We start from the raw sequence: 24160 nt of genomic DNA on the forward strand, positions 1-24160 counted from the left end.
GTAGAACTCAGGACCCAGCCAGCCGCTGGGGGGTGGGGGGGGGGAGGGGAGAAATAGGGCAATGGGGGACAAAGCCCTGCCCAGATGAGATCAGTGACTCCTGGGGCCCAAGAGACAGAGCTACATAGGGGCACCCAAGGAGAGGGTACCAAGCTGGCCCTTACTTGAGGGTTTCATCCCCACAGCCACTTCAGACAGAGGGATTAACAGCCTCTCTTTACAGACTGGGAAACTAGGCTCAAGGAAAGGAAGGGGCTTTTCAGGACACAGTGGGGGCTGCAGAGTGTGGAGAGAAATTGGTCCCTACCTTTGATGGTGGGGCCCAGCACACCCAGCTCCCCCATCTCTGAGATGATCTCCCGGTGAAAAACTGCAAAGGGACAGATGCCCAACTTCAGCCTTGGCCCACTGGAGCCCCAACCCAGGACCAGAGGTGCCCTAGGGCCCAGCTAGAGCAGGCAGAGCTGGTGTGAATGGTGGAGAGTGTGGTTCAGGTGGCAGCGGGAGCTCCAGGGTGCCCACCCGCCTGCCTGGGCACCTTCGTTGCGATTGGCCAGCAGGATGCGGGGCATGAGGCGCTCCTGGCAGTAGGTGCGGAAGGTGTCCCTGATGAGGACCTCATCTGCTGTCAGCTGCTCCTCCAGCAATAGTGGGTCCCTCCAGTCAAACTCGGGCCGCGAGGCTGGGCAGAGTTGGAGGGGGTGGGGCTCACCCCTGCCCACCCGATCACCACACCCTCCCCTCCCCCAGAATCATCAGCCCCATTCCTCAACCCCCATTTCGCTCCCAACAAATGTGGGCTGCAAACAGGACTGACAAAGTGGCCTTTCTCGGGGACACTCACTGCCTCAGCGGCCCTGCCTCCCCGCCTGGGCAGCCCTCGGATTCCGGGACAGAGCCCATCCGGGACAGACAGACAGTTGGACAAGGGCCGCAGACGCACGGCGCGACAAGGGGTCCTTACACTTGGCTGATCGGCTCTGGGTCTTCCCGCCTTTTTCTGCAAACAGAGGACGGGAAAATCACCCCGGGAAAGTCCCCGAGCCTCAAGTTTCTCCCTCCCCATCCCACCCCCGGTCCGGCACTGACCGGTCTGCGTCGCCGCCGAGCTCCATGAACGAAGGACTCGCAGGCTGGGTCCGCGGCTCAGTAGCCGCCCATAGACGCCTCTCAGGGCCATGTGGGCAGCGAGCTGGCGAGCGGAACAACCAAGGCCGACCTGGAGGAGTGGAGGCGTCTGAGCGGACTGGCTCCCCTGGTCCTTTGCGCCCTTCGCCCCTATAGCCAGTCCTTACCTGGAGCCCCCGGGCTCACCGCACAGGCCACAGGGCTACTGACCAAGGCTTTTGACCTCCGGAGGGGGCGGGCTGGGAAGAGGCCAAATGGGGCTTGTCATTGGTTCGTCCTAGGACTCCACTCTTTCAAGGCTCTGCCTTTTAAAGGGGCCACGGCAGCCTTGCAGGCGTAAGTAGGCGCGCCCAAGCCGAGGCACCTTAACCCCTTTAAGGGGCGGAAGAGGGAAGGGGCGGAAGGCGAGTGCGCCAACTCGATTGGCCAGCTGTATTCCTGCTCTGATTGGCCCTGGGAGGGAGCTCGGCCCACTCCTGGTGGTAGGGGGCGAGGGCAGAGCCTGGAGTTAAAGTAGGCAACTGAGGCACGAGAAAAATGAGTTCTAGTACCCAGGAGACCAGACCTCAAAGTCTCCTTTAATGGGGTACTCTGTGTGGGAGGAGGAGGTGGGCTCTGGTGGGCGATCTCCGCCCAAGCTGTCTGCCAATCTGTCCCAGGAAGCTTGCTAGCCACATGTGACTGTGACTTGGTGTGATTCCCTATGCTTTGTGATTCTGTGCGGTTGATTGAGCCTGAGTGACTGTGTATCTATATGTGAATGGGGCTGACTGTTTCTGTGACGTTGTGGGGCTGTTGACTATGGGTGGTTGTGTGCCTGTGTAACTGTGACTGTCTGTGTGGCTGAATGTCTTTGTGGTTTCTTGTCTAATTGTAAGCTCGTGTAATGGTATTCTGTGTGATCCTGTGTTTTTGTGGTACTGTGTGCATGACTTTTTTTTATAATTTTTTCAGGGCTACTGATTTTTTTAAAAATTTTTTGTTTTATTTTATTTTATTTATTTATTTATTTATTTTTGGCTGTGTTGGGTCTTCACTGCTGCGTGAGGGCTTTTCTCTGGTTGCGGCGAGCGGGGGCTACTCTTCGTTGTGGTGCGCGGTTCTCATTGCGGTGGCTTCTCTTGTTGCAGAGCGCAGGCTCTAGGCGCGTGGGCTTCGGTAGTTGTGACACGCAGGCTCAGTAGTTGTGGCTCACAGGCTCTAGAGCACAGGCTCAGTAGTTGTGGCGCACGGGCTTAGTTGCCCCGCAGTATGTGGGATCTTCCCAGACCAGGGCCCAAAGCCGTGTCCCCTGCATTGGCAGGCAGATTCTTAACCACCGCGCCACCAGAGAAGCCCCATGACTCTGTTTTGATGGCTTTCTCTGTAGATGCGGCTGTTATCTTTGTGAGAATATGACTAGATATTTTTGTGTATGTCTGGGCGATTGTATATAACTATATGTGTCAGTGTGATTTGGTTTATGTGTTGTGTGTGGTTGTGAGCTTGAGTATATAGCTGAGTGAATGGCTGTGCTCACCTAGATCACTTTTGTGAGCACTGTGTGGTGTGCTTTCGAATCTGGATGCATCATGCTTGACCATCTCTGTATCTGAAAGTCATTCATCTACCATGACCGTGTCCATTTCCCAGTTGGGGAAAGTAAGGCTCAGAAAGCAGATTGGTCTTGCTCAAGGTCACAATGGACCAGGTGCAGAGCAGGCGCCAGGACTGGGATCCAGGCCTCCTGCTTCCCAGGACAGACCCCTCCCTGTTCACCCAGGAACACCTCTTCCCACATAGACAGTCTGGGTAGTTGTGTGTGTAGAATGCTCTGTCTCACACATTGTCTGTGACTGAGTATGATGGGAGTAACTGTGAGATTGTGTCTGAAGGTGATCACTAGCCTGCATATCCCCAAGTGCCTGGGGCCTGGGTGTGTCCAGACTCTTCTACTTTCTGGGCCCTTCTTGCCTTTAATATCCAAATAAAATGACTTGAACTCTCTTCACTCAGTAGGGAGTCCATCACCACCCTGAATTGTCTGGGATTCTGCATAACTCTTATTCTTCTGGATACCTCCCTCCTCCAGGAACCAATGGCCTCCCTCCTTCCATCCCTTCCTTTCACCAAAGCTCCCTGCCCTGGAGTTGTTGTGGATACTGGAGTTCTCTGTAGGAGGGTGTAGAGGGTGATGACAGCATACACATTAGGAAACCCAAACTGAGGCTCAGGCCTTGCCACCCAGGGAAGTCTGTCATCCGTACTGGCTACCTGCTCCCAGAGGCCTTATCTCCCAGCCAGATGCCCACCCCTCCCCCCGACCCTCAACCTCTTGCCTCACCTTTCAGAGCCAAACACGCCTGTTAGTGCTTTATCATAAATCAAGGAGATGTCTCCCCAAGAGACACTCTGCTTTCTTCTCCAGGAAACCACTCTAATTTCAACCATTTTGTTTGACTGAAGTGAAATTCACATAACATAAAATGAACTTTTATTTTTTGGCTGTGCCGTGTGGCTTGCAGAATCTTGGTTCCCCGACCAGGGACTGAACCCCAGCCACAGCAGTGAAAGTGCTGAGTCCTAACCACTGGACTGCCAGGAAATTCCCTAAAATGAACCATTTAAAGTGTACAGTTCAGTGGCTTTTAGTATATTCACAATGTTGTGCAACCACCACCTCTATCTAGTTCCAGAACACTTCCATCACCCCTGAAAGGAGACCTTATACCCATTAAGCAGTCACTCCCCGTTTCTGCCTCCCCCGCCAGCCCCTGGCAACCACTAATCTTTCTGTCTCTGTGGATTTGCCTATTCTGGAAATTTCATATAAGTGGAATCATATAATATGTGACATTTTGTAACTGGATTCTTTTACATAGCATGTTTTTGAGGTTCACCCATGTTGTAACATGTATTAGAACTTCATTACTTTTTATAGCTGAATAATATTCCTTTGTATAGATGGACCACATTTTGTTTATCCATCCGTTAATGGACATTTGGGTTGTTTCCACCTTTTGGCGACTGAAACTAATGCGACCATGAACATTAGTGTACACATACTTGATCCAGTACATGTTTTCAGTTCCCTTAGGTATATACCTAGGAGTGAAATTGCTGGGTCATATGGTAACTCTATGTTTAACTAATTGAAGAATCATCAAACTGTTTTCCACAGTAGCTGCACCACTTTGCATTCCCACCAGCAGTGTACGATGGTTCCAATTTCTCTGCATTCTCACCAACACTTGTTATTTTCCTTTTTTGTTGTTGTTAATAGCCATCCTAGTAAGTTTGTCGAGCTGATTTTTTTTTTTTTTTTTTTTTTTTGGGGTACGCGGGCCTCTCACTGTTGTGGCCTCTCCCGTTGTGGAGCACAGGCTCCGGACGCGCAGGCTCAGCGGCCATGGCTCCTGGGCCCAGCCGCTGCGCCACATGTGGGATCTTCCCGGACCGGGTCACGAACCCGTGTCCCCTGCATCGGCAGGCGGATTCTCAACCACTGCGCCACCAGGGAAGCCCTGTCGAGCTGATTTTTACATTTCTTTTTTGCTCCCCCCACCCTTGTTGCACGTGATAATTTTTTGTCTTTTTGTGTGATGCATTTATGGTGCACCAACTCTGGTGATGTGCCTCCATCTGGGTGAGGTTGTATGCCTTTCACTATCAGGGTGTCTGATTTCATGTTAGTGTGGTCGTGTTTGGGTGTGCCCCCTGTAGTTGTGCATTAGTAGTTCAGTTGTGTGACTAAATAATTATATACAGTATCAGAGACAGGTGGCTGTGACTATGTAAGGTTGTAGTGTGTGATCATGTCTGTGCCTGATGTATAACTGTGTGCCTGACTATATCAAAAGTGTGTTTATGAATGGTTGTGTGGATGTGTTTTACACTTTTGTGTCTCAGGCTTTGCCTGTGTTTGATGGGATTGTGTGACTGCCTCTTCTATAGTTCTGTGACGATATATCCAGGATTCTCCATGTGTCTGTTTTGTTGTGACTAAATCGTGTGACTGTGTGTGATTTGGGTAACTGTGTGATTGTCAGCACCTGATTATGAATTCTATGTCTGAGGGATTGTGTAACCAACGTAGTGGATGGTTGTTTTTGCGCCTGAGAATTGTATGTCTGTGCTTGGTCTATGTGACACACAGACACACAAGTATTTGTGCAGGGACTATATGGGGTGTGTGACTTAGGGACCAGGGGATTTGTGTCATTATGTAATTGCATAGTGAGTGTGTGTGTGTGTGTGTGTGTGCCTATGAACTATGTGTCTGTGATGTGTGTCTGTGTCACCCACCTGGACTCCCTTGGCACCACAGTCTCTGATGCAGAACCTCAGATTCCCTCCCCCATGTGGGGTAGAAATCAGGAAGCAGCCAGGTCTCCTGCAGGTCAGGTATTTCCTATGGCCCGATCCAGCCTTCCCATGCCACACAGGAGAGGGAGTCACCTCCTCCTTCCCAGCCCCCATCACGCTGGAGCAGCTCTAGTTGCACCAGCCTCAGCCTCCATGCAGCTACACTCCCTGCAATGCCACCTGGGTTGGGGGACTGTCCATGGTAGACAGTGACGGCTGATTGACAGGGGCCTCTCTTGCCACTGGGCTCAGACCTGGGAGCTCATTACCCAGGAAATTTAAAACCAAGTTAATCCCCAGCCCCCAGCCCTCCCACTCACCAGGGACAGAGCCTTGGCTGTTCTGGGCCCCCACCTGATAGCAGCCTCCAACATCTGGGGAGTCTGATAATGCTTGGCTTGGCAGGGAGTTCATGCCAAGTCCCGCCATCAGCACGGTTGCTGCTGTTTATGGGGAAGGGGAGAGCTGCAAGGTCCTGGTCAGGGGCAAGGGGGTCTTGAAGCTCCTTCCCAGAATCCCCATTCTGCCTGTCACCCCTTCTCCAGGAAGGTAACTGAGAACAGGCTCCAAGTTTCTCCTTCTTTGGGAACCCAGTGCCTCACTTTGCCCAACCCCTGAACCCCCAGCCCCTGAACATCTGATTGGCTTTGGATACAGGATCAGTCTTTAAGGCTCAGCCCCAAACAGGCCTAGGCGAAGTCTGTTCCCCCAGAAACGGTGACCCCCGCCTTTGCCTGCCCCTTATCAGAGGCTGCAGCCAATCAACTGAGGGCAGAGAGGAGCCCTTCAAGGGGCCATCAGAGCCTCAGAGCCCACGAGGCCGCCAAAGGAGAGGAGGCCTGAGCCCCAGGGTGGGCACCAGCCAGCCATGGCTGCAGCGGAGACCGCCTTGCCCTCCATCAGCACGCTGACCACCCTGGGCCCCTTCTTGGACACACAGGAAGACTTCCTCAAGGTGGGGCCAGTGGGGTCTAGATGGGCTGCCAGGGGTTCCGGGCCCAGGCCACAGAGCTGGGGGATCAGGTCTGAACCTTGCCTTGGAATTCAGAGACCTGGTCAGCACCGGGTGTCCTCAGTGCAGGCCAGGGGTCTGAACTTGGTCTAAGGGCCTATTTCTGTCATAGAAAACTGAGGCTGGGAACTGAACAACTCAGGGATCTAGGCTCAGTGAGACACCCCCAGATATCAGAGGGAAATGGCAGATGTGTCTAGGAGACATCCAGGAATTAATCTTGGAATTAATCTTGCTGGGGGACAGGGAGGAAGAGGAAGATTCTTGGGGGAAACTGAGGCAAGGCTGAGCCTCCCCCAGCCTTCCATTCTCGGCTCTGCCACCCCTTCCCCCTTGCCTGAGTGTGGCTCCAGATAATGCAAGCCTTATCTCCTGTCTCCAGCCTGACCGATAGACCTCTGTCTCTGGGGCTGAGGTGGTGGGGGGAGGGGGGGAAGGACAATGTGAGGGACAGACTGACATGACAGACAAGCAAACAAGACCGCTTTCTTGAGCCTCTAGCCAGTCTGCCCCCATCAGGGCATCCGGCCCCCACCGTCTCCGGGCAGGATACCCTGGTGTCCACTGAAGCTTCGTGCTACCGGCTCCCTCCCACAGTGGTGGCGCTCTGAAGAGGTGCAGGACTTGGGCCCAGGCCCCCCCGACCCCACAGGGCCGCCCCTTCACGTGAGGCCTGAGTTGGAGGACACGCCCGGGGAGGACGAAGATGATGAGAGGGACGCGGCTACCCCCTGGGACCTGGATCTCCTCCTCACCAACTTTCCGTGCCCAGAGCCGGGCAGCGCGCCCCAGACCTGCGTCCCCCAGACTTGCGCTCTGGCGCCTGGCGAAGGTTCCGGGGTGCAATTCCCACTGCCGCCCGAGACTCTGGGCGCGTACGCGGGCGGCCCGGGGCTGGTGGCTGGGCTCTTGGGTCCCGAGGAACACCCGGGCTGGGCGCGCCCGACCCCACGAACCCCGGCTCCCGATGCCTTCGTGGGCCCAGCCCTGATTCCAGCCCCCGAACCCAAGGCGCTGCCGCTGCAGCCGATGTACCCGGGACCGGGTGCGGGCTCCTCCGGCAGCTATTTCCCCCGGACGGGGCTTTCAGTGCCTGCAGCGCCGGGAGCCCCCTACGGGCTGCTGTCCGGATACCCTGCGCTGTACCCGATGCCGCAGTACCAAGGGCACTTCCAGCTCTTCCGCGGGCTCCAGGCTCCGGCGCCCGGTCCCGCCACGCCCCACTCCTTCCTGAGTTGTCTAGGGCCCGGGACGACGGGTGCAGGACTCGGGGGGACCACAGGAGACCCAGGAGGGACCGCGGAGGCCGCGCCATCCAAGCGCAGCAGGAGATCGTGGGCGCGCAAGAGGCAGGCTGCGCACACGTGCACGCACCCGGGCTGCGGCAAGAGCTACACCAAGAGCTCTCACCTGAAGGCGCATCTACGCACGCACACAGGTGAGGGGGCAGGGCCCGGTGCAGGGGCGGGGCTGGGTGGGACCTTGGGAGCCAAGAGCCGCGGAGGAGCTGGAAACCAGGAGCAAGGGGCGGGGCTAAAGCAAAGTCTCGGAGCAAAAGGCTGGGCCGAAGGAGCTGGGGACGAGTCTGGAACATCAGGAGCCGGATGGGAAGTGGTGCGGAAGGCATGTGGGGACGGAGAGAGGACATGGAGAACCTGGGAAGCATTTCAAGGAACCGAGGGCTAAGACCTGGGCCGAAGAGCAGAAAGCCAGGCAAGCTGTGTACGGGCCGGGGCTAGAGGAGGGACTGCGGGGAGAGGACAGCTCGAAATACCAGGGGCGGGGCCAAAGACCCAGGGTTCAGTTTTGGGGCAAGCGGGAGCGGAGTTAGGTGTTCTGGGGTGGTAGCCAGGAGTAGACAGAGTGGGTTGCTTGGTTAGACTGTAGGGGGCGTGCTGGAGCTCAGGAGAGTTAGTTTCAGGGGCCCGGACGCAGAGGCTGCCGACCCTGGAGAGCAAAGGGAAATGGCCGGGAAATACAGGAAGGTAGGCATAGGAGGAGAGGCCGGGTCCCAAGGAGACAGAGACAGGGGAGGGGACGTGGAACAGAGGCGGGGAGGAGGAGGAATGAGGCCTATGCACAGGGGTCCGCTCAGAGGATGGGGCCACGTGTACAGACCCGTCCAGGAACGCAGGGAGGAGGGGCCACGTCTAGCAGGGGGAGAGCATGATCACTGGGGACAGGGCCTGGAACACCAGGTGGATTTCGGGGCTCAAGGGCCAAGGCCAGGGACAGGATTGGGCAGCAGCTTGAGGGTCCCCTGGTGCAAAGGAGGGGCTGGGACATAGGGGCAGTGCCAAAGGACGAAGATTGTGGCGGCATTAGGACGCAGGGGCAGGCTACCGGGCACAGGAAGTGGGGCTAGTAGTGTAGAGGGCGCGACTTGTGACCAGGAAGTGAAAAGGGGCCTGGCGCCAGCAGGCACAGAAGAAGGGTCAGGGTAGCAGAGGCCGGTCCTGGGTACAGATTCAGACCCTCCCCCGAGAGTGAGTGCCTCCTTAAATTTTACGACCTAGGCGCCTCACTTGCCTCACCCTAGTCCCGGCCAAGGCTAGGAAGGAGATCTCTGGGACCAGGTGTGGGGGACAGTGGCTCTCAAGGCTTCCTCATCCCCCCAGGGGAGAAGCCATACGCCTGCACGTGGGATGGCTGTGGCTGGAGGTTCGCGCGCTCCGACGAGCTGACCCGTCACTACCGAAAGCACACCGGTCAGCGTCCCTTCCGCTGCCAGCTCTGTTCGCGTGCTTTTTCGCGCTCGGATCATCTGGCCTTGCACATGAAGCGTCATCTTTGAGCCCCGCCCCGGCACTTGGACCTTTTCTGGGGACTGGGGTTAGAACAAGAACGGATCCATGCATGGTGGTTTTCCCTCGGATGAACCCTCGTCTGGACTCTTGGGCCCACAGATCCACCAAGGACTGGCCCATAGACAGACCTGGGGGAGCCTCCAGCAGAAGTCCCCACGTGTCCTTGGCCAAAGGGAGCCACAGTCACACACGGTCATGTAGACCAAGCAAGATAGACCTCCAAATAGACGGACTCAGGTGGACACTTAGATACTTCTGACAAAGAGACAGACCCTCAGAGAGCTGGACCATCAGACCAGCTCACAGGTGGCCCTAGACAACGGAGGCGTTGTGCGGTGAGGCTTCCCAGAGACCCTGGTTCTAGAAGGCTTCACACTGTGACTCCTGAAGCTCCACATAGTGGCTGGCATTGCTGTGAATGGTTACGGGTCTCGTAAAAATGCTCCTCCCAGATAAAGCTTCAGTGTTGGTCTGAACTTGTGGGTTTGGGGTGTGGAAGTTGGGAAGAAGCTTAACCCCAGAGGTGATATTGGGGAGCCATACACAAACTCACACCCTCCTCTCCTAAAACTGGGCAACCCTCCTCAGGCACTTGCAGCCGGTCCTTCCCCCACCCCAAGGTCAGGCTACATGTCCCTGCCTCCTGCCTCGAAACCCAGGGACATTCACAGAGACCATCTTCCTCCACTTAACAATCCTCAGCCCGGGGGCTTCCCTAGTGGCACAGTGATTAAGAATCCACCTGCCAATGCAGGGGACACGGGTTCGAGCCCTGGTGGGGGAAGATCCTACATGCCGCGGAGCAACTAAGCCCAAGGGTCACAACTACTGAGCCTGCGCTCTAGAGCCCGCGAGCCACAACTACCGAGCCTGCGTGCTGCAACTATTGAAGCCCGCACGCCTAGAGCAGGTGCCCCGCAACGAAAAGCCATCGCAATGAGAAGCCCGCGCTCGGCAACGAAGAGTAGCCCCCGCTCACCTCAACTAGAGTAAAGCCCACGCGCAGCAACGAAAACCCAACGCAGCCAAAAAAAAAAAAAAGAGAGCCATGGCCGCTGAGCCTGTGTGTCCGGAGCCTGTGCTCCTCAACGGGACAGGCCACAGCAGTGAGAGGCCCGCGTAGCAAAAAAAAAAAAAAAGAAAAAAAAAAGAAAATCCTCACCCGGGTCCCAGAGCCCCGTCACACTTGACCCTGTCATCATCCAAAGTGACCCCTTGACTAGCTCCGCGGCGGGGGCGGGGGTGGGGGGAACATGCAGAATGAAAAGGGGGAGGACCAGGAGGGCAAGCGCCCTTTAAGGGAGCAAAAATCACAAGAGTTGGACCTCAGGCTGTAAGGCAGGAAAGGAAAAAAAAAATCCAAATTTGCCTCTGACGGAGAAGCCCGGGGAGGAGCGAGGTTCAGCGGAAGAGTGTTGATTGGGATTAGCCAGAATTGAAAGAGACGGAGGCGGGGCCTGCTGGAGGGGCGTGGGCTGTGATTGGCCAGGAGTAGAGCCGGAGGCCGGACTCTGGAAACCACCTGGCCATGAGAGGCCGTGTCTGGGCCGAGCCAGAGGGTGGAGCCTATCAGGGACTAGTCTGCCGGAAGCAGGAGGAGGCCCCAGGCTGGCCGGGTCGGGGGCGGGGCCTGCAGGGAGTGGCTGCCCGGAAGAAGGCCGAGCCCTCTGGAGGATCCTTGACTACATATTCAAACCTCTGCTTCTCACCTCGCGGGCGGAGTCTCCATCCTCGTGATGCCTGGGCCTGGGTTCCCAGGCGGGTTTGGGGAAGTGAAAGTCACCAGAGGCCGGGTCTGGCCCGGCTCGTGACCCCGCGCCTTGCGGTCCCGACACAGATTTCTAGACCCCAGCTAGAGCTCTGAGCTCATGGCCGCGCTGAGCTTGCTGCTATTGGCCGCGCTGCTCTGGGTCCCTGTAGGGACCCTGACCTGCTACGGGGACTCGGGGCAGCCTGTGGACTGGTGAGTGCGCGGGAGCCGACTATCCCTCCAGGGCCGCACTGGGGATTGCTGCGTTCCTAGGTGAAGACTAGGGTTCCTTCTCTTCTCCCTCTATTCTGTCCATTTCCTAACCTCCAGGTTCGTCGTCTACAAGCTGCCGGCCCACAGCGGGCCCGGAGATGCGGCGCAGAGGGGGCTGCGGTACAAGTACTTAGACGAAGACTCAGGGGGCTGGCGCGACGGTGCGGGGTTCATCAGCAGCTCCACGGGGGCCGTGGGCCGCAGCCTGCTGCCGCTGTACCGAAACACCACCAGCCAGGTGAAGACGCCTCCGGCGGAACCAGGGGTGGGACTCTAGGGTGGACCCGACTTGGGGGAACCTTCAAGTTGCCCCTGTCCATCATCCCCAGCTCGCCTTTCTACTCTACAATGACCAACCGCCTCAATCCAGCGGGTCTCAGGACTCTTCCAGCCGTGGGCACACGAAGGGTGAGGCCAGACTGGGGACTGCGGAAGAGTTCTGGTTTCCCTGTGCATTTCCCCCAGCTAACCCATGAGTTGCCAGGGGGGTGAGGGTGGGCTGCTCTGTCAGGCCCTAGCCATCTGTTTCCTTATTTTAAATCAACATTGTCCTTCCTCTGGACTATGAGAATCGATGGCTGTGGAAACTGAGCTCAGCGGTGGTTCTGACACTGCCCACTGGTCCTGTGGTCCAGGCCCCCTACAGACTGAGTGTTCCTGGGTTGCTCATGTGCTTGCTGGGATGCCTCAAGCACTCCCCCTGATCTCCAGTTTCTGGTTCAGGTGTGCTGCTCCTGGACCAAGAAGGGGGCTTCTGGTTGATCCACAGCGTTCCGAACTTCCCTCCACCTGCCTCCTCTGCTGCGTACAGCTGGCCTCCTAGTGCCCGGAACTATGGGCAGACCCTGATCTGTGTATCTTTTCCTCTCACCCAGTTTCTGGATATCAGTGAGTGGGGACGGGGAGACAGGGTGAGTCCCTGATTCCCAGGCTAGAATCTTGGAACAGTCCCTCGTTTTCTTCTCCCCTTGCCCTCCAGGCAGACAGCTGACCTACACCTATCCCCTCGTGTATGACCATAGGCTGGAAGGGGACTTCGCCCAGAAACTCCCCCACCTGGAGGAGGTAGTCAAGGGCCATCATGTTCGCCAGGGACCATGGAACAGCAGTGTAACACTCACATCAAACAAAGGACACATGTTCCAGAGCTTTGCCAAATTTGGAAACTTTGGAGATGGTGAGCCTTGAGGTTGACAGTTGGAGAACTTTTTCTGCAGAGGGGGTGTCTGGTGTGTCCATGGCTGAGGGCAGGTCATGGTTAGGGACTAGAACACCTTGGAGTCATAATCACATGAGAGGTAAACAACCAATATACCTGTGTTCAAATATTGGTTTCTGGCTGTGTGATACATGATTTAACCAGGGCCTCAACTTACCTTTTTGAAAAATGGGAATAATGGTATCAACTTTAAAGGGCTGTTGAGTGGCATGATGCATATAAAGCATTTAGTAAGGGCTATTAGTCTTAATGCTATAATTCCCCAGATTGCCAGGAATTGATAACTGAGGAAACAGCTCAGAGATGGGAAGTGGCCTAGGAAATCCCTAGCAGTGATCCTGACCCTGTCCATGTCCTCTTTCCATCTTCTGCAGACCTGTACTCTGGCTGGTTGGTGGAAGCCCTTGGCAGTGACCTACAGGTCCAGTTCTGGCAAAGATCTTCCGGCATCCTGCCCTCCAACTGCTCTGGGGTCCAGCACGTACTGGATGTGACCCAGACAGCCTTCCCTGGGCTAGCTGGGCCAACCTTCAATGCCACAGAAGACCATTCCAAGTGGTGTGTAGCCCCAGAAAGGCCCTGGGCCTGTGTGGGTGACATGAATCGGAACAAAAGAGAGGAGCACCGGGGTGGGGGCACACTGTGTACCCAGCTGCCCGCCCTCTGGAAGGCCTTCCAGCCTCTGGTGAAGGCTTGGGAGCCCTGTGGATAGTAGAGCAGGGCCTTCTCTCTAGGAAGCCCAGCAGAGCATATAAGAGCTAAGGCTCAGGGGCCAGTTTGGACTTCAGTTTGAATCTATTTAGTCTCTTCCTATTTGTTTGGCCTTAATCATGTGCCTTAACCTCTCTGTGACTCAATCTACTCATCTGCAAAATGGGAATCATAACACCTTACTCAGGATTGTTGAGGAATAAAAAGAAATTGGTAAATGAGGCTGTTAGTCTTTTCTTCAGGTGGACACTGGGACTCAGAACAGCACAGCAGTTTGCTGAGGGTCTGGGGGCAGCTGGCACATAGGTGAGACACAAAGTGGGACCACAAGGAAGGACCAACCAAGACTCACCTCCCGTCTTTATGGTAACCAGGACTTGAGTTCCACCCCTCAACAAGCACACAGGCAAGGGGGAGGAAACATGATGTCCTGCCTTGCTAGGGGAGGAGGGGCGAGCTCTAGAAAGCTCACGCAGCACGGACGCACTTTATTTATATGTGTACATATGTATACAGGCGGCTGTACAGCGCAGGGCCAGTGGCTCCCTTTGCTATGGGCCCGGGGGCATCGGGCAGGGCGCCCCTTTTTTGGTCGGGGCTGCTGGGGGCACAGCTTCAGCAGGGCACCGGGAAGTCAGCGCCACCTCAGGCTTGGTGGTAGGGGCCAGGAGGGAAGCAGGTGGGGCTGGGGGCCCTGCACTGCTGGGTACATTCTTTGTTAGGGCTTGGGAGGGGGTCTGGGGCTCTGGGGAGAGCTTGGGAGAGGCAGGTTTGGAACGAGGCCCGCTCAGCGTGGTCCGCTCCTCCACCACCTCCAGTACCCAGCGCTCCCGGCCCCGCGGGGCCTCAGATGCGGGAGGTGCCAGGGGTGCAGATTCCTGCAACCCCTTGGAGTCCACACTTGGGAGTTGTGGCACCTCAGCCTTGGCCCCAGACCGCACAGGCTCTACGACAATGGGCACCGGGGGCGTGCCTGCTTCGCCGGAGCTGCTGCGCCGGCCCGTCTCGTGTTCCTGCACCGGGCTCAGCGCCGCCTTGGCCACGGCCCTGGCCGCCCCGCCCGCGCCGTCCTCTGTCTGCACGCTCTGGTGTCGCGTGCCGCTGGCGTCCCGCTCCAGGGTCCGGCCCCCGGGGGTCGTCGCGCGGGGCGGAGTGCAGGCCTCGGCGCCACCCGGGGACTCTCTCTCCTTACTGGAAGCCGGCAGCAGCGGGTCCGCGCCCAAGCTCAGGGGCGACTCCTGGCGGCCCAGGCGGCGGACGGCGACCTGCCGGGTGGCGCCGGGACCCTCGACAGGGGGCGTCTCGCCGTCCGACTCGGCGAGGCTATGCAGCGCTAGCTCGCCGTGGAAGTCCTTGCGGAAATCCGGGTGGCCCACCTCGAGGCTGTGTTTGCGCAGCGCGCCCTTCTTGTCGGCGCCCAGCGAGGCTCCCAGCTTCTCCGCCGACTGCACGCGTTTGAGGAGTGGCGAGCGCGGGGGCTCGGCACTCTTAGGGCGCGGGCGCACCACTGGCGGTGACGAGTGCAACTTGGCCGGAAAGCTCTGCGTCGTGTGAGAGCTGCCCACCGTGTGGCCCGGCAGCGGCGGCGGCGACGCCTGTGTCGGGGACGGCGTGTGCGCTAGCGGCGACAGCGGGATGTTGCCGGCCGACTTGCAGCGTGCAGAGCGGTACTGGCGGTGCAGCTTCGGCGACAGGCCGTGCAGCGTGCTGGGCCGGATGTGGTGCGAGGCCGACGACGCTGGCGAGTTGGGCGTGCTCGAGGCCGGCGAGCTGCTCTGGGACGAGGCGCCTGTGGGCGGGCGAGAGAGGACGATGAGAGCCGCGGGCACCGCCAGGGCACCGACCCGCCACCACGTGCAGCTCGGCCCCCGCGCAGGCTCAGGGCCTACCTAGGTAGGCGGAGTCAGGCGTGGAGCGGTAGCTGTGGGTGGGCGAGCGCGCCGGCAGTCCGTGCGTGGGCGAGCCCGGGAGGCTGTCACTGGACGACAGCGAACGGTTCAACGACGACAGAGAGCGGCTAGTGTGCAGCAGGTTCGACTGCTTCGTTATCTTGCGGAAGAGGGAGCTACGCTTCTTGCTGGAGGACAAGGAGGGGACCACCTTCCCTAGACCAGACTCCAGAGCTCCCGGCTCCTCCCACTTCAGGACTTCAAGGTACCTCCTGGAACCACCCACCCTTTCTGACCCCTCCCTCTTCAGCTACCACACAGTTCCAGACCAAAGAACTTCCTTTAGCTCCGTCCCACTTGGCTCCTCCCACCTCAGGTCTACCCATTCCTTTCTGACCACTCACAGTCCAAGCTGGAAACACCCATCAAAACAGAACCAACCTTTTCTGGCCCTGCCCACCTGTCTAGCCCCTCCCTCTCCAACTAAACCCACCTGTCAGAGTGGGAAAAAATTCACTGGACCCAGCCAGGCTTATCTCAAATCCCCACTCACTCCTTGTCCAGGTCAAACCCACTGATCAAAACAGAAAACTCTCCTGGCTCCACCCACCTCTCCTAGTTCCTCCTACATATAAGGGAAGAAATTATTTCTACTGGCCTGGCATATTCATCCCAGATAGAAATCTCTTCTCCCGGCCCCTCTCAGTGGCCTAAATGTAATACATCCGGCAAGGCAGAATCATCTCCTGGACGGCACCCTCTTAGTCCACATCTGCTGGCTCAGCTCTGCTCCCACAGTGCCTTTCCTTCAGCCTAGGAGCTTGGTACATCCTCCTTTCCTGACTCCTCCCGCTTTCCCAGCCCCTCCTTCTCTGTTGTCTTGGTTTTGCTCTTCACTTGGTGGCCCCGGCCACCTTTCCTGTGAACGTCCCTTCTGTCCTCACCTATGCCTCTCCCACGTAAGCCCTGGCCATCGCTCATAAACTGGAGTGTTCGAGGGGCCTGCTGTTTATAGCCCCGCCCACTGCACTTGGCCCCACCCACCTCTCCTGGCCCTCCTTGGCAGAGGGCCGCTTGTTCCTCCGAGCCATTTTGGCCTTGTAGCTGCTGCGCCGCGCAGGGCCGATGCGGATGGAGGTATTTTCGAAGGGCGTGGTGGTCACGGCTACTTTGTTGCCACTCTGGGGGAAGAAAGGGGGAAAGTTCTCTGCTGGAAACTGCTCTGGCAACTCCAACTCCCTGGGATCTCCCCCACCCTTCGCCCCACCCCCACCCCAAGACAGTTGGCTCTCTCCCATGGACTCACCTTAAGGATCAGCTCGACGACCTCAGGATGCACCATGCCATGCACAGGCTCCCCATTCACGTGGGTGATGAGGTCCCCGGCACAGAGCCCTGCCTCCTGGGCTGGGCCCCCCTCCTCCACGTGCTGGGGATAGGGAACCCCACAGGAGCAGAATTAACAGGCTTGGTAACAAGGAAAGCTCCCTAAGCTTATGTGCCAGACACCTAGCTCTGCAGGCACGCTAATCTTCATAACAGTTTATGAAATAACAGTTATTCTCCCCAGTTTACAAATGGAGAAACTGAGAGTCAGAAAGGAAAAGTTACAGAGGAGGGTCACAGAGGAGTCTCATCCAGGTTGCCTGGTTCCAGAGTTTGAGCTGTCCCTCACCCCTGGGGGGAGGGGTGTGTGTGTCTCTCTCCCCACCCCCACCATAGAACACAGGCTCCACCCATTAGTGCTCACCCAGACAATGTGGTGTACACTGTAGACATCTGAGTCACCCATGTAGACGCGGATGGCACGCAGTGTGAAGCCATACTTCTTGCCCGAGCGTTGGATGGTGATGGGGGAGCGAAGCCCACTGACAGCTGGCGAGTAGTCCCGACTCGGGGAGGAGTCCCGTGAGGACGGGTTGGAGGAGAGAGATCGTGGGGACATGGGGCTGGCCAAGGGTGAGCTTCCATGGGGGTCCACTGCAGACACAGACCCATGGTCAGAGGTCAAAGCCAACAGACACAGCTCTCCCTGTGTCCGCTCCTCCCTCCTCCCAAGTCAAAGTCCCAGAGCTCTCACTGGCCCATCCCAGAGCCAGTCACTGTGGACAAGGAAAATGCACCTGGCACCAATGGGGGCAGCCCCTCCCCTGCCAGGCGGGGCCCAGTGTCACCTGCGGGGATCATGACAGACAAGGCAGTGGCCGAGGCTGACTTGATGACTTTGCCCCCGGTTCGAGAAGGCCGCTTCTCTACCGCCGGGTCTCCTGACAGCTGCTGGTGCCGCGCCCGGCGCAGAACCAGGTCATTGGTGGCTCTCAGGCCTGATGGGTCCCCATCCTTCGAGGATGGGCAGAGGTCGCCTGGGCGTGGGCGGTCGGCTGCAACAGAGCAGGTGGTTTAGGGGTCACTCCAAGGTTATAAACTTCTTGCACGCTGTTCGCTGTGCCTGGAATGCTCTTCCCACTTCTCTCCCTTGCTGGATTGTGAATTTCATGGGAGCAGGGAACGTGCCTCAGGAACAGCTCCTGACTCAGAGGAGTGCTCAAATACTTCTGTTGACTGACCATGGAATACGGGTCTTCCTCATACTGATGAGAATCCCAGACTGGAGTGTGAAGAGTACACGAGAACTTGCATAAACAGTGCAGGCTCACTGAACGCTCATATATGACCCCTGGGGAATTGGGGAAGGCGGCAGGAGGGGGCACTCACTGGCCTCCGGGTCCCCGGCGCTGGGGGTGCCATCCCCTTGAGCTGCCTCCTTGGGGGCCCGCGCATCCAGCGAGCCTGGGGGGTCGGAGCTGGGCCGAGCAGACCTGCGCAGCCGGGCCTCATCCTCGTCCTCTTGGGGGGCGCTGAAGCGGCTGGGCTCCAGCAGCGCCGAGAAACGGCGGCGCGCGCCCAACGGGGGACTGGCCTCCCCCTCCAGGAAGCTGGCCTCGGACGCCGAGAAGCGCTTGCTGCGCAAAGGGGGCGTGGTCAGAGGAGTTACTCCCCTTCGGGTCCAAAAGGACCCAAAAGGACCCAAACCCCAAATCCTGCCCCTGCTCACATCTCCGGGGAGCCCCCTCTCCAGGTCTTCTCGCGCAGGGTCAGGCCACCTAGGCCTTCCCGCTTGCCGGCCACCTTCTCCTCTGGGCCCTTGGCACTCGGCTCCCGCTTGTTGGTCCCCGCTGCTGCCACGGGGGTCTTGGGCTCGTGCTGCGCCAGCTGCTCCATACTGCTATACACCTTCAAGGACGGATAAGTGGTGATGGAGGCAAGTCCAGCCCCCAGGTCCCGCCTTCCCTCCCCGAACCAATCGAATTCCCGCTACTGGACCTGGCCAAACTACGCTCCGCCCCAGTAAAGCCGGGGGCCCAGCCCCCCAATTCTGGGCCGATCCCGACCACCTACAGTTCTTCAGTTCTGGCCCCACCCCGCAAAATTAGGCTCCGACCTATTCTAGACCCTGCCCTGCCCAAGCCCTAAAGAATCTGCTCTCCTTCCTGCCCCGCCTCTCCAGGCCCCGCCCAATTATGTGTGCCTTCTGCCACGGCAGGTCCTGCACCCCCCCGCTACGTGCTGTTCCTAAAAGCGAGACGTTGCCCAGCCTCGCCAAGGCCTGGCCCAGCCCCCTCCATCCCCAGGCCCTGACCCCGCCCCTTCCAGATCTAGCCCCGCCCCACTGTGGGTCCTCATTTCCACAACTGTCCAGGCTCCCGTTAGATTCCACTCGATGCCAAAGGTCGGTTCCAAGACATCCAGCGAGGACGTCCCCCGCCGCCCCCGCCCAAGCCTCATCACTCCCCGATCCTCACCGCCTCAGCAACTTCTCTAGTCTGAGACCTTGGGCCTGGACCCTGCTCCCCATAGCCTCCTCAGCCCCTGGCCACTTCAGGCCCACCTCCATCCCGTACTTAAACACAGGTCCCACCTCCCGACGGTCTCCCCCCACCCCTATCCCGCCTGGCCTCACCTTGCTGAAGCGCGGGGAGCAGGAGGAGAACTGGCGGATCTCCACGGGCTCCTCCTCCGTCGTGTCATCCTCGTCATAGGAGTTCACATGGTGATACCTGTCTGAGCGGGCTGGAGTGGGGGTGTGGGTCGTGACCGCGGGCATGGGTCCACTCCTCAAATCACACGCCCACCGGAGCCAGGTTCGGGTCCTGCAGGGTCCACGCTCCTGCCCCTTACTTGGATCAGACTTAGGTCCTGCCCCCTCGCTGGGTCCCCGTCCCACTCTCTGAGGCTTCGTCTAGCCCCGCCTCCACAGAGGCCACATCCCCAGATCGCACCGAAGGCGCTTTCCACCCTGGCTCCGCCTCTGCCAGCCCAGGCTCTTGCCTCGTGCCGCGTCCGCGCACAGCCTCGTAACCTAGGTCCAGTCCCAGTTTTAGAACTTACTGCCGTCCAGGCCCCACTCCTACCCCAGCTTCCTTTCTTACCTTCTTCTCAGACTAAGCCCCGCCCCCGACACAACTTCAGCCCTCTGCTCTCGTCTAAGGGGCTAGTCTCCTACCCAGCTGCGTCCTAGCCCGGGTCATGTGCGAGCGCCCCCTCAAAGGATCCCACACCCTGTGCCCGCTCACTGTCAAAGTAGCTGGTGTCATCCTCGGACTCCAGGTGGGGGATGAACTCGGCCTTCTGCCTCAGCAGCCCTGTCCAATCCAGGTCTCGAAAGAAACTGTGCTGTTTCACCTCAAAGGCACCGCCTGGGGGGGAGGGGGTGCGGGTGTAGGGGAGGGAATTCTTGCGACAGCTATGGCCAGCCAAGCAGCCCAGCTCCCCACCCACTTTCCGGCCCAGGGACACAGCACTGGGAGCCCTGCTCCCGGACAACAGACCCCACCCCCCAGCTCAGATTCTCCGAGACCCCTTACCTGCCCCTAGCCGGCCCAAGGGGTTGGTCTGCAGGAGGCTGGATATCAGGTGCTGGGCATCCGTGGGCAGGGCCTCGTCCCCCTCGGGCCACAGGATGTCATCTGCGGAGCAAGGTGTAGGGCTGGGGTTCACTTTTGGAGTCCATGAGGCCCTGGGCCAGCCCATGTTTCCGTGCCCCCTGCCCGCCCACCGCGGAGGCACGCACCACTGATGACCTGTCCAAAGAGCTCTTCAGGTGTGTCTCCAAAGAAGGGCACGCAGCCCACCAGGAACTCGTAGAGAATGATGCCCATGGCCCACCAGTCCACCGGTTTGCCATAGCCCTGGCGCAGGATGACCTCGGGTGCGATGTACTCTGGGGTCCCACACACCTGGGGGCAGGACGTCAGCCCACGCCCTGGCCACAGGAGGGGCCTCCCGGGGGAGCAGTGCCCCCCGCCAGGCCCTGGGCCCCACAGTCCTGCCGGGTCACTCCACCCGAAGTGACCCCCACTCCCGCACACACACCTGTTTGTCCAGGAACTCCCGGGCGTCCTTCTCAATGTGGCCCTCATATAGGTTGGTGGTTAGGCTCATAAGCCCCATCTTGGAGAGGCCAAAATCCGTAAGCTTGATGTGCCCCATGGAGGTGATAAGGAGGCTGCAGAAACAAACTGAGGTCTTAGAGGCGAGGACCATCCACTTCACTCCTGGCCCTTCCATGCCAGGGCCTCCCGAGGGACAGGGAAGGAGTGATGGGAAAGGTCAAGGCTCACTTGTCAGGCTTAAGGTCGCGGTGCACGATGCCATAGTTGTGCAAGTACTCGAGCGCCAGCACTGTCTCAGCGAAGTACATACGGGCCATCTCCACAGGTAGCGCCCCAATGTTCTTCAGCAGGGTGGCGCAGTCCCCCCCTGGGGGTGAGGGAATAGGCCCACGTGAGGAGGGACGTACCCCTGGCTCCAAGCTCAGCACTCAACATGCACCGTAGTACCGAGCCCCCATCTCACATCGCCCCAATTTTATAGCTAAGGAAAACTGAGGCTTAGGTAGGGGTCTCCCTCTCCCCACCTTGCACAGGGACTGCCCTCTACCAGGCTTCTCTTGTCCTCTTAGCCATCCTCCAGTGTCAGTATAATCAGCTGATTTTACCCGGGAGGGGACTGAGACTCAGAGAGATGTTGGGTCATGCAGGGAGTTGCTGGTGGAGGTAAGGTTTGGTTTGGGCCAAGGCTGCCTGCTTATCGACTGAGTTTAGGCCCTTGATCTGGAGTCTGAAACTTGAGGGTCCGGGGCCTTAATATATAAATTACTTGCCCCCACCAGATTTACTGCAAGCAGCATTCATATTTTAGTCTCCTTTGGTGTCCATTTCTCCTTTCTCTTACAAGGGCCAGATTTCCTTCCAGGTTTAACAGCTGGGTCAGCATGTAACCCAAGTTGCGCCAATGACTTTTCCCTATTTTTTCACAAAGATTACTAAGCCCATAGAATGTAAACCGGAGTCTGTTGGATAGTAAGCTCACTATATCAGGGCCTGTTTAAAGGGAAGTCCACAGAGCCAAAATATGGAGCGATTACTAATGACATGATTTGAGCACCTAGATACAGCCATTCCTGAAGGTGACATGGACTTTTTTCTATCACAAGTCAATAAATTTCTTTCTTTCCTTTTTTTTTCTCTTGAGCCAGATTTATCTATGTCAGAAACTGATGAATCAGACTTGAAGCCGTGCCCTCTACAGTGGAAGCACAGAGTCCTAACCACTGGACTGCCAGGGAATATGAATTTGGGCACCAGATAATCCTGACACACACTTATGCAGAGAATTAAGTGCCCATGTGGCCATGGTCTTCTTGAGCCTTATATCCCTTGTTGCCAACCTCACTATATGAAACAACCTTGTCTCTTTTGGCTTATTTTTCTTGTTTATTTTATGTTTATACAGACTTGAATGTTACCTACATGAGGGAAAAGTGTGTCTGTCTGGGTATCCACCAGCGCCCAGCACAGCATGTGGCATGAGGGAGATGATGAGGGGACACCTGTTGAGTGACTGAATGCTCAATTAAGGCTCGGAATTGGCACAGTTGTATCCCTGTGAGATCATGTGTGTGTCCTAATAACCATAATACATGTCTGTTTGGATGATAGATGGATTAATATTGGGGATGGATAAACAGATGAAAAACCTATACATTGGTGGCTGGATGATTGGATGGATGGTAAATGGACAGATAAATTGATGGATGAATTGTGGATGAATAGATGGATTTAAATAGCTTGCTAGATAAAATGAGATAGCTGCTAGAATGGAGGTTTGGATGAATGAATAAAACTAAGAACAGTAAATGGATGGATGGAAAGAGGGATGGATAGCCGATGGATTAATAAATAGGTCAATAGGTATTGGAGAGATGGATGGTAAGTAGTTAGGTGAATAAATAGATAGATGAATGAATGTCTAGATATAGAAAAAGATGGATTGATGGAAAATAGATGTACAATACAAGCAATGAACCCTAATATAAATTACGGACTTTAGTTAATAATTATGTATCAATATTTGTTCATCAGTTGTAACCAATGTATCACATTAATACAAGATGTAAATAACAGGGGAAACTGGAGGGAGGGGGAAGCGAGTATGTGGGAACTCTTAGTACTTTCCAATCAATTTTTCTATAAACCTAAAACTGCTCTAAAAAGTGAAGTCTATTAATTTAAAAAAATAGATATAGGGCTTCCCTGGTGGCAGAGTGGTTGGGAGTCCTCCTGCTGATGCAGGGGACACGGGTTCGTGCCCCGGTCTGGGAGGATCCCACATGCCGCGGAGCGGCTGGGCCCGTGAGCCATGGCCGCTGGGCCTGCGCGTCCGGAGCCTGTGCTCCGCAACGGGAGAGGCCACAACAGTGAGAGGCCCGCGTACCGCAAAAAAAAAAGATGTAATATAATATTGTAAATCAACTATACTTGAATAAAATAAATAACGATGTAATGGATAAACAGAAATATGGATGGACAAACAGACGGATAATCAAATGGATGGATGGATGGAGAGATGGCACATAGATATATGGATAGAAAAACAGATGGATTAGCAAATGAATAGATGAAATGAAGGAAGGGTGGATAATTGGATGGATGTATCTATATTGAGAGAAATGAAGATAAATCAATAGATGGCTGGATATAAATAAACAGATGGAATGGATGATCAGTGACTGGATGGATAAATGGTTGGATAAACGTACAGGTGGGTAGTTAATTTGGTACTGGGACTCAGGCAGGCCACCCCCCAGCAGCCCTGACTAGCGAGCATCCCCTCATCTTCCCTGCAGCCCTGCAGGCAGCCACACCTTCCACATATTCCATGACCATGCAGAGGTGGCGCCGGGTCTCAAAGGAGCAGAACATGCCGACCACAAAGGGGTTCTCAGCGAAGGTGAGGATGTCGCGCTCCACGAACGCCTGCTGGATCTGGTTGCGCAGGATCAGGTTCTGCTTGTTGATCTTCTTCATCGCGAAGCGCTGCCTCGTGTCCCGGTGCCGCACCAGGTAGACAGCGCTGCAGGGGGAGAGAGCGAGGACCGGCCATCACCTCCGAGACACCCGGCCTCCGCCACCCTCCCCCCGCCAGAGCCCCGGGTGGCTCACCCGTAGGCACCATTGCTTATGAGCTTGATGGTCTCAAAGTCATTCTCTCCAGGTGGTTTCTTAGCCTTGCTGCTTCGGCCCTGCAGGGGAAAGATGGAGACCACCCCATCATCATCATGAGACTGGCACTCTTGTTATTCCACCTAACACATGGGGAAACTGAGGCACAGAGGGGGTGGGTGTGTCCTTCATCCAAGTGCCACAGTGAGGGAGTAACAAAGTCAAGACTTGAACCCAAGACTGGCTGACCCTGAAGCCATATACTGATAACTAACTTCTCTCCATTAGGAAAGAAACCTACAAAATGGCTAATCACTCTAATATATAAAGAGCTCTCAGACATCAACAAACTAACAATTGAAGAGAAAAAATAGGCAAGATATGTGAATTAGAGTTAGAGCTCTTAACCATGTGAAAAAAATGTTAAACCTCACATATAACGACAAAAAGGCAAACTAAAACTACCTCAAGATACCATTTTACACTCAGAAGATTGGCAAAAAAAAAAAAAAAAAAAAAAACC

At 56.6% G+C, this 24160-nt stretch overlaps 4 protein-coding genes across 4 annotated transcripts in view; 2 read left to right on the forward strand and 2 right to left on the reverse strand.

Annotated features, from left to right (window-relative positions):
• Positions 1-1348, reverse strand: part of GCDH (glutaryl-CoA dehydrogenase) — a 6846-nt gene extending 5498 nt beyond the window's left edge. The window contains exons 1-5 of the mRNA XM_007469092.1: positions 1296-1348; positions 1090-1219; positions 965-1000; positions 539-682; positions 308-370 (exon numbers count right to left, since the gene is read on the reverse strand). Coding sequence (XP_007469154.1) covers positions 308-370; positions 539-682; positions 965-1000; positions 1090-1180 — 334 coding nt within the window. The 5' untranslated portion in view covers positions 1181-1219; positions 1296-1348. The remainder of the gene's footprint in view (positions 1-307; positions 371-538; positions 683-964; positions 1001-1089; positions 1220-1295) is intronic.
• A 4947-nt stretch (positions 1349-6295) lies between these two features.
• Positions 6296-9767, forward strand: KLF1 (KLF transcription factor 1). The gene is made up of 3 exons (XM_007469093.1): positions 6296-6427; positions 7082-7922; positions 9103-9767. Exons 1-3 carry the CDS (start codon positions 6341-6343, stop codon positions 9276-9278), a joined length of 1104 nt encoding a protein of 367 aa, XP_007469155.1. The 5' UTR covers positions 6296-6340; the 3' UTR covers positions 9279-9767.
• A 1392-nt stretch (positions 9768-11159) lies between these two features.
• On the forward strand, positions 11160-13326 carry DNASE2 (deoxyribonuclease 2, lysosomal). The gene is given in 6 exon segments (XM_007469120.1): positions 11160-11254; positions 11372-11552; positions 11644-11722; positions 12038-12202; positions 12294-12491; positions 12908-13326. Coding segments are annotated over 6 exon segments (1137 nt in total).
• Positions 13327-13712: 386 nt separating this feature from the next.
• Positions 13713-24160, reverse strand: part of MAST1 (microtubule associated serine/threonine kinase 1) — a 22339-nt gene continuing 11891 nt past the window's right edge. Inside the window, exons 11-26 of the mRNA XM_007469094.1 lie at positions 23638-23717; positions 23340-23548; positions 20755-20893; positions 20507-20639; positions 20205-20370; positions 19999-20100; positions 19708-19830; positions 19095-19204; positions 18189-18367; positions 17849-18096; positions 17308-17514; positions 16884-17113; positions 16440-16562; positions 16178-16314; positions 15134-15321; positions 13713-15033 (exon numbers count right to left, since the gene is read on the reverse strand). Coding sequence (XP_007469156.1) covers positions 13796-15033; positions 15134-15321; positions 16178-16314; positions 16440-16562; positions 16884-17113; positions 17308-17514; positions 17849-18096; positions 18189-18367; positions 19095-19204; positions 19708-19830; positions 19999-20100; positions 20205-20370; positions 20507-20639; positions 20755-20893; positions 23340-23548; positions 23638-23717 — 3612 coding nt within the window. The 3' untranslated portion in view covers positions 13713-13795. The remainder of the gene's footprint in view (positions 15034-15133; positions 15322-16177; positions 16315-16439; positions 16563-16883; positions 17114-17307; positions 17515-17848; positions 18097-18188; positions 18368-19094; positions 19205-19707; positions 19831-19998; positions 20101-20204; positions 20371-20506; positions 20640-20754; positions 20894-23339; positions 23549-23637; positions 23718-24160) is intronic.

The sequence above is a fragment of the Lipotes vexillifer genome, unplaced genomic scaffold (assembly GCF_000442215.2).
Source record: "Lipotes vexillifer unplaced genomic scaffold, Lipotes_vexillifer_v1.1 scaffold1699, whole genome shotgun sequence".
Classification (NCBI taxonomy): domain Eukaryota; kingdom Metazoa; phylum Chordata; class Mammalia; order Artiodactyla; family Lipotidae; genus Lipotes; species Lipotes vexillifer.